The sequence below is a fragment of the Taudactylus pleione genome, unplaced genomic scaffold (genome assembly GCF_031769625.1).
Source record: "Taudactylus pleione unplaced genomic scaffold, aTauple2 ptg000086l, whole genome shotgun sequence".
Classification (NCBI taxonomy): Eukaryota; Metazoa; Chordata; class Amphibia; order Anura; family Myobatrachidae; genus Taudactylus; species Taudactylus pleione.
In genome coordinates, this window is record NW_028284488.1 from 7,207,501 (window position 1) to 7,221,146 (window position 13,646).

At 44.0% G+C, this 13,646-nt stretch overlaps 1 protein-coding gene across 1 annotated transcript in view; it reads right to left on the reverse strand.

Annotated features, from left to right (window-relative positions):
- The window catches only part of LOC148529145 (uncharacterized), a 146,742-nt gene that overhangs the window by 94,018 nt on the left and 39,078 nt on the right, over nucleotides 1-13,646 (reverse strand). Inside the window, exon 4 of the mRNA XM_088468890.1 lies at nucleotides 6,218-6,328. Coding sequence (XP_088325016.1) covers nucleotides 6,218-6,328 — 111 coding nt within the window. The remainder of the gene's footprint in view (nucleotides 1-6,217; nucleotides 6,329-13,646) is intronic.

Sequence of the window (13,646 nt, forward strand, 5' to 3'; positions counted from 1 at the left end):
TCCCCAAGTTAACTAGCGTCTTTATATCAAACCCCGAATACTCACACATTACACATTCACACATAAGGTTTAATAAGCTTTAAAGTATATGACTTAAGTTGGTTCAGTTAGTTTAAATGCTGTGAAATAAAGATATTTGATAACTTAGGTTCTGTACATGATAAGAAAGCAGTGTTTGGGTCCGTACTGATGTGTACACTTTCAACAGATTCCGGTACTATCGGTGTGGAGATCGCATCGTGCATTCGCAAGTTATGGATCGCAGAACCTAGAAGCAACAAAATGTTTTATCTCATGAATAATTGTTAGGATGTTACAGAGGGCGTGACTAGAAAGATTCCCCTGCTGTTAGAGGCAGGGAGAGTCTATTTGAACCAGCCTGTTAAATGAGCTGTAACATATGCTTCACATCAGCAAGAAACTTCCCCATTGTCCTGTTTTAGTCTGGGGGGGATAAATATGTGTGCCCGGATACTGTTTTTTTAGTCCATGCTGAATGCTGTATGAACTGAGGGTCTCTTACTGATGCCTATCTCCGTGTCCGGAGGCGCAGCGTATGTATACTGTACTTGGGTTTGTATTATTTCCTTTTACGCCTAAATTATGTATGTATCAATTGCGTGTAACTGACTGAACTTTTACCTGAATAGTACTTGTGCTTTGGAACCCCAGATTCCACTCCTGTCTTCATTTCGGTCAGACTGCGTACGCAAATTGGCATTATTCTTAGAGGTTTATAGGAAGGATTTTAGAAGGTATAGGCAGGGGTATATAGAGGTTCATTTTAAAATCTACACCACATTGCACAATGTGCACTTTTTTTTACATATGTACGTTCTGAATTCAACTAAATTATTTTATATTGTCATTTATTGCATTATTTATGTTTTTTAATGTGTATTTAATCAACTATTTGCTGGACTAGTTCTGGAGCATCAAAGATGGCTGATCCTTGGGCATTTCAATGCATGGGTTGATGATGAGCTCTCACACCTTGGCCAAGACTTCCTTTTACACAATGAATGCTCTGGGCCTCACACAAGTCATTCCTTCGGCTACTCATATAAGTGGTCACACTCTTGATCTTGTCTTCCAAATTGGACTAGAAGTCTCTGACCTAAATATAAACACAGTCACGTGGTCAGACCACCACTCAATTCGCTTCTCAGTCGCAACACCTTGGGGCATATGTAATTGGGTACAAGAATAGCAAAAAACCTGCACCTGCAAGGTTTTTCCTCCAGGTACGGGTTTTTTGCTATTCAACTTGGTGCGGATTTCTTCTTTTTTTATGCGCCGGGAGATTTTTATTCACGTACCTCCAGAGCAAGTGTGATTTTTCCTAAAATCGTTAATTTTAGGAAAAATCAGCGGGACTTGCTCTGGCACCCCGGCGGTTCCCCTCCTGAGGACTAATTAAGCAATTGGAAGTTTCCAATTAGCTTAATTAGTCCCTAATTACTTACCTTCTGCAGCGCTGTATTCTTCTTCCAGCGTAGGAAGCCAGGTCTTCTGCATCAGGGTGAGTATGTCAGTGTGTGTGTTTGTTACTGTTTGTAAGTGTGTATGAGTGAATGTGTATGTGCATGAGTGTGTGTGTGTGACCCCAGTTTGTGTGCCCCCCATAATGGGCGCTGGGAGAACTACATCTCCCAGCAGCCCTTGCCCCTCCCACCAGCCCCTGAAACCTCCCAGCAGCTCCCTGGACTCCCAGCAGCCCCCTCTCCAGTGAGAAGATAGAAGGGAGGCCACCGGGAGCCGCGGAGACCACCGGATACCCCCGGGCAGGTAAGTGCAGAACTCCCCCATTTTCAAGCACCTTTCCCTGTTACCACCCACAAACGGTACATTCTGTCAATCAAATTAGCAGCCCCTCGCTGTTTTGCGAGTGCACGATTTCTGACCGCAATGACTGGTTTGCGCATGCGCATTACGACCCATATGCATGCGCAGTTGTGCGAACATCGCTCAGAGCGAACGAGCGGCTCTGAATCAGGCCCAGTGTTCCAGTATTCAGTTCCTTTCCTATATTTAAGCATCCAGTTTATCTCCAGTGTTCTAGCGTTTGCTTAATTTAATAGTTTCCGGTCGTCTGCCATTCCCAGGTACCTGTCCAGAGGGCCGCGACCTGCTCACTTGGTGCGTCGAAAACCAAATCCCAATTGGAGGGGTCACTGGAGAAAACCACCAAGTGAGTTAGACTCCGCGCCTCTGGGCAGATCTAGCCAAACCTGAATTCGGCCGCAACTAGGAGACCTAGTTACAGTCATTTCCATAGTCACCCAAACCCCCCGGCTCACAGTTCTCCACAGAGGAACACTTGCACCGGATCGTGACACCCTTGGTTTGACAATAGTGTTAATGAACTCAAGAAAAGGGGGTGTAGACTTGAAAGACTATGGAGGAAGACAAACCTGGTAGAGGATAAGTTAAAACTAATCAAACATATTGGTGAATATCAATCAACAATCACCTGTAAGAAAGAGTTCCTTTCAAATGAGATCAAAGCAGCAAACAATAGGCCAGCTCAGCTTTTCCGTACAGTGGAGATGCTTTGCAAACCAGCATGCCTACAGCTTGATGAAACCCTCTCCCAGTCAAGATGCAATGAGTTTGCAAAATGCTTTGCAGATAAAGTATCCTCCATTCGGGCTGGAATCCCCACAGTGCCATCAAAGGAGTGTCACACTACCAAGCCTGCCAAGGTAAGCTACCTGTCTCCCTGGAATAGCTTTGACATAATGCAGGTAAAAGACATTACTAAAATTATCAGAATGTTGCAACCCACCACCTGTGATCTGGACCCTGCTTCAACCAAGCTTCTTATAGGGTGTATGGACATGATTGGCCCTGTAATTGCAAAAATAGTTCAATGCTCTTTGCAAACAGGCATTTTTCCAGAACCACTATAGGAAGCAATTGTTTGACAACTTTTTAAAAAACCTAATTTAGACCCCGACTGCATGACCAACTACAGACCAGTATCAAACCTTCCTATTCTAGGAAAGGTTATTGAGAAAGTGGTGGCAATGCAACTGGAAACCCGCCTGTCTACCCATGATATTTATGATCCATTCCAGTCAGAAGAAGACATAGCACTGAAACAGCTCTGTATGTGTGCTTAGTGATCTTCTGATGGCAAGAGACAGAGGTGATCGTTCAATCTTAATCCTTCTGGATCTCTCAGCAGCATTTGATACTGTGGACCACGGGATTCTAATTGAGCACCTGAAAAATTTTAGCTGGTTCAAATCATTTCTGACCGGCAGGTCACAGAGAGTTTCTTCTGGAGTAAACTCTTCATCACCAGTGCCACTTCCATGCAGTGTCTGACAGGGTTCTATACTATCTCCCATGCTTTTTGCAGTATACATGCTACCATTGGGTGAAATAATCATACGTCATGGCCTGGTCTACTACTGCTGTTCAGATGATACACAACTGTACCTGTCCTTTGCTCCAGGTACAAAGGACCCCATAACAACCCTAAATGGCTGCCTAGCTGAGCTTCAGGAGTGGGTGAGTGCCAGTTGGCTGTGACTGAACCCTGATAAAACAGAGGTCCTTATGATAGGTTACAGGACAGGGCTACAGCATAATGTCAACCAACAAGACTTACACTTGGGGGTTCAGAATTACAAAACACTGAACAAGTGCGGAATCTTGGTGTTGTCCTGGATAGTGGCTTGACACTTGAACATCAGGTACCAGCCACAATCAAATCCTCATTCTTTCATCTGAGGAACATAGCCAGAATCAAGCACTTAATTCCCTCAGAAGATCTGCCTAAAGTCATACATGCATTTATATTATCACGCCTAGACTACTGCAACGCCCTCTACCTTGGTTTCCCAGCAAAAGAATTGCACCGCTGGCAGATGGTACAAGACGCAGCTGCCAGGCTATTAACCAACCAGCCCCGTTCCAGCCACATAATACCCATTCTCTACTCCCTTTACTGGCTGCCTGTCAGATGGCAAATTGTTTTCAAGATTGGCTTACTGACTTTCAAAGCCCTACATGACCATAGCCCAAGGTACCTGAAGCAGCTTCTGATTCTTTACTGTCCCACTCAATTATTGCAATCCCTTGACAAAGGACTATTAATAGTACCTAGAATCTCCCGGAATTTGTCTGGGGGTCGAGCTTTAAGCTTTGTGGCTCCGACCTTATGGAACTCACTTCCCCACACAGTTCGAGAGGCCTCCACGTTAGAATCCTTCAAAAATACACTCAAGACTTACCTCTTCACCCAAGCATTTCACTAATTTCCCTTGTGAAGCTTGTTTTGTATTTTGTACATTAAAGGCAAATTTAGAGCACTTTGAGTCCTTTAGGAGAAAAGCACTATATAAATAAAAATTATTACTATTATTATTATTATTATTATTATAACTATTTAGAGATGTAGATCATATCAGTACTTTCATACATCAGCGCTCCATTTGTCTTTTTTGGATTCTATAGTTTCTGGGGATCAGCACCCCTGCTTTATGTGAGCAGCAGATGTGTGCAAATTGATTATATCACTGCGGTTTTGGATACACGAGTTACATCTGAAGATGATTGCATACACAAGATGATATTGCTTATCTGACAAACTTATTTACATGATATATGACGGATGTAGTCAGCATAAATACCAGTGCCAGAATCCCGACAGCAGTCAGGATCCTGGCTCCAGAATACCGACTGTCAGCATCTAGAAGGTAAGTATCAGGGGTTAGGGGGAGGGATAGGGTGCGGGGCTAGGGTTAAGCACTAGGGGGAGGGTTAGGCACTAAGGGGGAAGGGTTAGGTTTAGGGTGAGAGGAGGGGGTGTTAGGTTCAGGCACCAGGAAGGGAGGGTTAGGTTAGGGAGAGGGGGAGGGTTAGCATACCGATCAACAAGTGTTGTTATGTTAACCCTGTCGGGATCCTGGTGTTGGGATTCTGCCAGCCGGGATCCCGACTGCCAGCAACCCATACCCAAACCGATATATGATCATCTAATCATCACATGTGACCAGAGTAACCACAGCTCAAGCTACTTAAAGAGTTACTGATAATGCATAGCATCCTACACATTGTCAATAAGGTACCTTCAATCATTTCCAGTGACATTCAGGGTTGTAACTATGGGTGTGCAAGCTCAGAGCCTTGTGGGCGGCACAGCTGCTCACCCAGGGACCCTGCATCTGGCTAGCAGAGTGCCTTGAACTGCACCCTGCAGCCAGAATCGCTGCTGCAGTGCCGCCCGGAACATCCTGTAGGATGCTTCAGACGTACACAATTAAGCTGTTACAACCCAAAGAGGATGCTCCGGTCAGTGCTGTAATTCCCGGAGCTGGCTGGCATAGGGCGCAGAAAGCCTGGGAACATTTATTGAGCTCAAAATAGAATTCATAGTGTGCTATTAGTCTGAGCAATGACCAATTTATGTTTAAGTCTGTAGGATTTAACATTAAGAAATGCTCAGTAGGTTTGTAGGATTATTCTTGATGGATGGCAGTCTTGAGCGAGGAGTGGTGTTGGAAGGAGTGCAGCGGTCCTGATGTGCAAATCGGTCATCCGACAAGGGTATACGGGCAAAAGAAAAATCAAACCATCTAGTAGCTGGTTCCTTCCAAAGTTTCCCTCAGAAAGTACAGAACAATGGAAGTGCAACAGAATATGCTGGTGCTATATAAATAACTGCTGTTTTCCAATATATTGACTAATACAAATTAAATAAGTAGTACTGTGCAAAAATCCATACATACAACATAACAAAACAACTTTCATTCTGACCAGAAACCCCCATAACTGTATTTAGTTATTAACCATTTTGAATTAGGATGTTTTAGAAATTTAAACATTTTCTAGAAATTACATTTAGTAAAATAAAGACAGATGTCTTCCTTTATAAGGTGGAAAGAGACATTTTATCTGCATACTGTATATCTTTCACCACCATTGGACCATGTCGTGAAAGTGAGCACTAGAACCAGACTGTGGTTCACTCACATGATAGACTGGATGATGGTAATATATTGGACAAGCCTGAGCATGGTTTAACTGTCTTTGGTCTTTTACCTTCGCGAAATTAAAACCGAGGGCAGTTATCTTAGTATCCATAAGGGGTTTTTTTTGCCCCATTGTGAAAACAGCCTGGAAGCAAAACATCCAATACTAATGAATGTAAACAAGGAACACTTTTCTCTGCCCTCTGAACAGAATTGATTCATGGAATTTTCACCTGGTCAGGATGTTGAAGGACATATTGAGTTCCAGAATGTTCTGTAGGTGCTGAAAAGTGTCAGCCTGCAATTCCACCAGTTCATTAAGAGATAAGTCCAGTTTAAGAATTCTATAGAAGGAGAAAAATATATATTTTAGAGCAAAAACAAGAGAGCTACAAATCCATTTCCATATTTGTGTGTAATACTGTGTGCAAACTTTACTTCTCATTATTTGTAGTAAGTAATTGCTGAATTGCATTCATCAAAAATGGACTACGGACTAATTAACCTCTAACATCTAGTTAGTAAAAAACAGGTGCATAGCGAGGATGGTTCCAGTGGAGCTCATGCTCCAGGCGCCTGCACCGGCCAGAGCGCCGGACATCAGCCATCAGTTGAAGGGCAGAGCACCTGCTGAGCTGAGCCTGAAACACATAAAGAGATCAGTGCCTCCAGACAGGGAGCATGGTGTGTGCAGAGCCACGCTTATGGCTCCAACCTCACCACGTCCCCCGTATGGACACTATGGCATGTGTATAAGGGGCACTACTGTGGCATAATGTGTAAAAGGGACATTACTGTGGCATAATGTAAATAAGGGGCACTATTGTTGGGCATAATGTGAATAAGGGGCACTACTATGGCATATTGTGAACAATGGACATTACTGTGGCATAATATGAACTGTGGAGCCTACTGTAAGGCATAATGTAAAAAAATAGCCAAAACTGTGGCATAATGCAAATTAATGGGTACTAATGTGTGGCATAACGTGCATTGTGGCCATTATTGCGTAACATAATGTGAACAAGGGTCACTACTGTGGCACAACATGAATAAAAGACACTACTGTGTTGAATAATGTGAATTGGGGGCACTACTGTGTGGCTTATGTTTAATTGGTGGAATTACTTTAGTGGTTTGGAATATATCTAGCCATCCATATCCCAGTTTGATACTGTCCCTAATGTTATTTTTATTTCCCTTTAAATTTGCCACTACATGCTTGGCACACCCCCTACCTGGCACACTTTGGTGTATGGGCACAGTAGCACACACATGCTCCGTGCACCATGGCTACATGCTACATCCTTGGTAAAGAATATGAGTTTGCTGGGTAGTCAAAATGGCAGTGACTTTGGCTGAACAATCCAATAAATATTCATAAAGTGGGAGGCAGGGAGACAGTAATTAAATAAGTATACATAAAGGGAGTGGGTCAGTGACTGGGGCTGCAATTGGCTGCTGCTAGACAGACATAGGAGGAATAAGCTGGACAGACAGGGGGTTAAGATGGAGTGACATAGTGATTTGAATAGGAGTGACAGTGTCCTAAGCTGAAGTGACACATTGGGATGACCTAGAGTGACATAGGGGGTGACTTGGAGTGACAGTGGCCTGAGTTGGAGTGACAAGGGGGTGATTTGGAGTGACACAGGGAAATTAACTCTAGTGATGCAGGGGGATAAGCTGGAGAGATACAGAAAAATGGTGCTGGTGATATGCAGGATGGATGATGCTGGTTAGAAGTACAGGGGGTGGGGGAAGTAGCCTGGATGGGTTGGATGTAAGAGGTTAACTCCGTAGCTCCTAGGTCCCAATATCCTGAACAACTATTCTTACTATCCTGCATGGTTCCTGGCACTATCCACCTGCTGCATACTTACCTCTGCAGACTCTGGGAGTCCTGCGGCTTGTCTGTGCTCCTAGTCGCGGGCATCATCTTGGATTTGGCCTCGGTGTCTCCTGTCCCTGACGTTTGCTACAGTTGGCTCCCGATTGAAATTCTGGGCAAGTGAGGAGGTGAAGGACACTGTCCAGGCCATTTTGTTATTCTTTGGGGGCCTCTGTGGACCTGCAATTCCTGCCAGCCACCATCTTGGATTTTAGTCAGTGTGCTTGTTACAACTCCTGGCTCTGGAGTTGTAGATTTTTGCCTGCAGGTCAGTCTTATGGGTAACGGGGGGGTGATTACCCCCTTTTTAATAAAGTGCTGGGGATCACTAGGGCTCCTGTGCAACCCTTTTTTACTGAGATGTCTGTGGTCATCATGGAGCAGCTCCTCCATTTAAAGTGGCAGAGCTACATACTGAATTATTTTCTGTTTGTCAAGATTTATGCCGCAGCACTATCGATAAACTTGCTTCGCCTGAAATAACAAAGGGGACTCCATCTGCGCAAATCCTGCAAATCCTGGTTGTAAATGGCTCCTTTACTACTCAGTCTTTTATTGCCTGAGCCCACCGCACACCAATGCAACCCCTTCGTCCCGGACTTTTCCTGAAACCAGTTATCGTAAAAATTCTGGATTACAAGGATCCTGATGCAGTTTTTAGCCTACCTGGAGTAGGGGGCCAGTTGGTATTTCGTCATCGAAATATAACAGCCTTCCCGATTATTTCAGTGGTAGTCCAAAAATTCTCTTTCAAATTATTCCAAGTACAGAGTCAGTTTCGTGATCTCTGGCTCTCCATTCTGATTTCTTCTGCCTGCTTTTTGATGTCCTTGGTGGGTCGCTTTCACTTTGTTGACTGTTTCCAGGATGTCCTGGCGTGGCTTTATCTACGGCCCTTGGAGAGGGATGATCCGCCTTGACTGTGTTAATTATAATTGAGTCATTACTTATATTGTTCTTTATTCCATTCTATTGTTGAATTATTATGTACATATGTTTTGTGATTTTATTACTGTTATATTCTGTACATGTGATTATTTCTTTAATTATAATTCTGCTGTATCCATGATCTGTTATGTTGCTGACGCTTGAGTAAGTTTATCTGTTTGTTTTGGGGTTTACTGTTCTGGTCTATTGATCCTGGGCTTGGTGTTTCCTGTCCCTTAGGTACATGGGTATAGTTGCCCCTCTGGGTGGGTGGGAATTTGGTAGTTTAGTGTAGTTCTGGAGGACTTAGTTTGGGGATCCATATATGCCATAAGTTGGGGCCATGGTCATACAGGGTGGAGGTATGGGGGGTGGGTGTTTTTATAGTTGCTGCCTATACAGTAGAGACACTGGCTGATGTGAATTTTTTTTTTGTTTTCTTCTTATTGGTCTGGTATTGGACCACTTTATACATATTTATTTGAAGCGAGTTTATTTTGCCGGGTCTAGATTTGAGTAATGCGACCTTTCTTATTTTGTTTATTTTTTATATAGAGCTATACTGACCCATTCTGCAGGCTGTAACGTATCCTTATTTTGCTGGTACTTATTTTTCCTGATATTTTTATTTCTTGTCACGGGAGCCTGGAAGGTGCAGGCACTCGTCACGTTGATATTATCTTATTAGGGTTTTTTCTACCTCTGAATTACCTGCAAGATATATTATTATGCTATTCACTGATCGTTTTTGACCTTATTCTTTTCTTTATTTCTTTTTGTTTTCTTTTATATATTCTATGCCTATCCTTTTACACATTAGGCCAATGGATATATTATTTTTTTTATACTGTACTTGATATTGTCTATTTAATGTTTTGTTTAATATAACTATTGTCTTCATTTATACCAGTCCTTCTGTACTGTTTACTTTGAAACCGTGCATTTACCATGTTTGAAATATATTCTGTTATTTTGGGTGTAAACTGTAAAAAAATTTCAAAAATAAATTTTTTTATTTTTATAAAGAAGTACAGGGGATGCTGCTGAAGAGACACAGGGGTGATGGCGTTGGTGAGACGCGGGTGGAATGGCTCTGTAAAGATGCAGGGGGATGATGTTGGAGAGACGCTGGAGACACATATGGTGGATGAGGCTAGAGACTATTTACAATTTGCAGATTACAAGGAAAAGGCTGAGGAGCAGTAACATTCATTAAGGCATCAATTATAAATAAACCATATTACTGATACACATGATATACCAAATTTGCAAATTAAGTTTAATAATACCTGCACTGACGTAAAAAGAGAAATGTTCGCAAACTTCCACTTTGGGATTCTGCGCATGCACTGGCTGCTGACCACACATGAGCAGCGGTCATTGCTGGGGAGGGCTCTGGAGGAACCCACTCCTGGTAAGTTTTGCGAAATGTAGCATATAGGCTACAGTAGCTAAGCTGCGGGGGCCAAACTCTGGAATGCTTCACATTCCGGATCATGGTAAATCTGGCAGCTTTGCAGTCCTATGGGGGCAGTGCCTGCTGTTGGAATTGGAAGGACTGTGGCAGATATGGATAGATCTCCTGCAGTCCCTCTGTCTGAAGCAGCAGTATTAAAAGTGAGAGAGTGGGTTTAATTTTTAAACTGAAAAATAAGTGACACTGCCTGTTGACAGAGTGAACCACAACGAGATTGACCTATGAACGTCAACATGGTAACTGTCAATGTGACCGGATAACCTACATTCAATATTATTACAACTTCAGCACCCAAAAGAAACTTGTTGAGTGGAGTGCCCAATTTCTCTCCATTATATATTGTGGTGAGAGGGGTTGTCTCTCGCCTAAATTACCCACATTCTGGTGGAATCAGCTCCCTTCAAGGGAGATAAAATCAAAACCTGTGCAGTTTGCAGCAGCAATGGAGATTTGGAACTCTGAGTTTTCAAGGTTGCACAAGCCCAGCTGCAAGTCATTACTGAAGACAGGAAAAGTTTAAAATATTCATACACCCAGTGCTCTGGGCACTGATGCCGAATAGTGGCCAGCAAGTAGGTCTAATTGCGAATAGTGTCAGGGACTGACTGAATAGCTGTGCTGGGAAGCATGGCAGGAGGTGGCTGCATACTATAAAAGCAGACTGAACTTTAGAGACTTTGGTGCTGTGTTATTTGAGTACACCTGTTTATTTAATTTCTAGGCCTGCTATTCCAGGCTTCTATGTGTATTTGCTACAGGACAGTGAGTATGATTCAGAGCCGGACGCTCGCTCTGAATCAGGGCGTTTTTTTTTTTTTTAAGTGCGGCCTCCTGGCTGCTCACATAGCTGTGGGTGACCCACCGCTATTGCGAGCGGCCGGGTTGATGGTCGCGATGGTCAGGACCATCGTGACCATCGGGCTTACGACGAGACCCTTGTGGTAGGGTCTCGGGCCGCAAGCCCCAGAGAGCTTCCAGCTCTAATAGAGCCAGAAGCTCTCCCACTGACATCACTGGTGATGTCAGTGGGGCCGCCCCCAAATGGCAGGTGTTCGCATGGGAACGCCTCAGTTTGGGCAGCCACCCTCCCTGCCCGCCTCCCAAACAGGGCGAGCTGTCAATCACCATCGACAGCTCGCCCCCTTTGGTACGAGACCTGTAGCGACGGAGCGCCCGTCGCTAGCCGGGTCTCACGCATGTGCACGTCGGAGCCGGCTCTGGCGTGCGCATGTGCAGTGGCCTAACATCGACCCACTTGCGAGCACGTAGCGTTTGCAAGCGGGTCTGAATCAGGCCCAGTGTCCGCTTCCATTAAAAGGCACTGGTACACCAGGACCATGCCTGTCATGTGTTCTTATTTCTCCATCCCTGTTACAAGATATATTCACTACTTCTAAAGTTTTAGAAAAACCCTATTTTTCCAGTTTTTGTTGAAATTTACAGTTTAATATCTGTCTTTTGTGACTCATCATAGTAGCCACCTTTTGAAAATATAACCACAGAACACACTTGTGGCATTGCTTAGACAATGGAAAGCAAATATTGTCTGGGAAGTTCTTCCCAACACTATTGCACAAATTCCCACTAAAGTGTTACACTTGCAGGTTGCTTTGCTTTCACTCTTTTGTCTGGTTCATGCCATACCAGCTCTATGGGATTTAAGTTTGGAGACTGTGCTGGCCATTCCATGACTATCTTGTTCCATTCTTTGAAGGTAGCTCTGATATTGCCTGGAGGTATGTTTTTGGTAAGTATCTTGCTGTAGGATCAACCCTTGACCAACTGGGCATAGACCAGAGGGTATAGCAAGGCACTGCAATATGCTGTGGTAGCCCTTAGAGCTCAGAGTGCCAGTCACTCTATGCAAGTCGCCAACTAGGGACACAGCAAAAGAGGCCCAGATCATCACACTTCCTCATCCATATATGACAGTTGGTGTCACAGGAGTTTATTATCTAAGTAGCAGCTTGTAAACCCTGCCGCTTTCCAGTGTGTTTAAGTACAAAATGTAAAAGTGCACTGCTTTCAATAGCAAAACATGGTATTTTGCTATTAAAAATAAATCAACCACAATGAGGAACCATTCTTTTACCTACTCAACAGCATACACAAACCCTGTGTGATAAACCAGAGAATTTTGATTAATCAGTCCATAAGACCTTCTCCCAGTCTTCAGTAGTCCACTGGTGGCGCTTCATGGCCTAGACAAGCTTCTTATTTTTAGGGCTGCAGAACAGCTGCAATTTCATAACCCATTAGTTGCTGCCTGAAAAGGGCATTTTTTTATAACTCTGAAATATACATTATTTTTCCATTTTTGCTAACCTAAACTTTTTTTTTTTTACTGCCAACCTTTGTACCATTTCAGGTATTCACTTGACTTTAGTTACTTAAATTCCAATACAAACTAAAATAAAATGAGGATGGTCTCTAGTCTTTCCAGTTTTTATTGAAATGAAAACATTTCAAGTCCAGTTTACTCATACAGTAAGTAAATTTTACAACAAGCCTCTCATACGGAGATCGTTTTCAGCGCTATTATTTTTTAATGGGGTAGATGTATTATAGCGGCACTTATCGCGCTGCTATGTCGCTTTCTGCTTCGCCTCTTTACCGAGGCGAAGCAGGAAGCACTACCGCTGAGATGTATAAACATCTCATCGGCCAGAGCGGAGGAGCGATAACTCCCCCCTCCGGCTCTCCCCGCTAGAGACTGCAGCACATCAGCCTAGTGCTGATGCACTGTATCTCAGTCCCGGCCGGCTCCACTGATCATGCACGGGATCTCGCAAGTATTATGAGATCCCCGCGTGCAGCCTGGAGCCGGCAGCCGCTGCAGCAGGGACAGCGCTGTCCCTGCTGTGGGGATAGGGCAGCGCCAGGCTGTAGCTGTCGATAGCGACAGCTACAGCGGGCTGAACGGTCAGACGATCTGACCGTTCATACATGGCCCAAGCTATCGGCACTGCTATCTTGTAGATAGTAGCACCGATAATGACAACTGTCAAACCCCCGATCATACATGGGGTAGAAGCGGTATCAGCGTACATATGCGCACATGGTAGGGCTTGTAGGAGAGGGGAGACAGATGTAGTAAGTTTGGAGAGGAAGATGAGTCCGGCAGCAGCAATGAGGACAGATTTAAGTGCAGAAAGACGGGAGTTAGGCAGGCCAGATAGGATTAGGTTACAGTAGTCCGAACTGGAGATGAGCAGTGACTGGATGAGGGTCTTAGTACCAACCAGGGTGAGAAATGGTCTGATGATACTGGAAATATTTTTGAGATGGAAGCGGCAGAACTGCGAAAGGTACTGAATGTGAAGTTTGAAGGTGATGGAGAAGTCAAGGATGACTCCAAGAAAGCGCA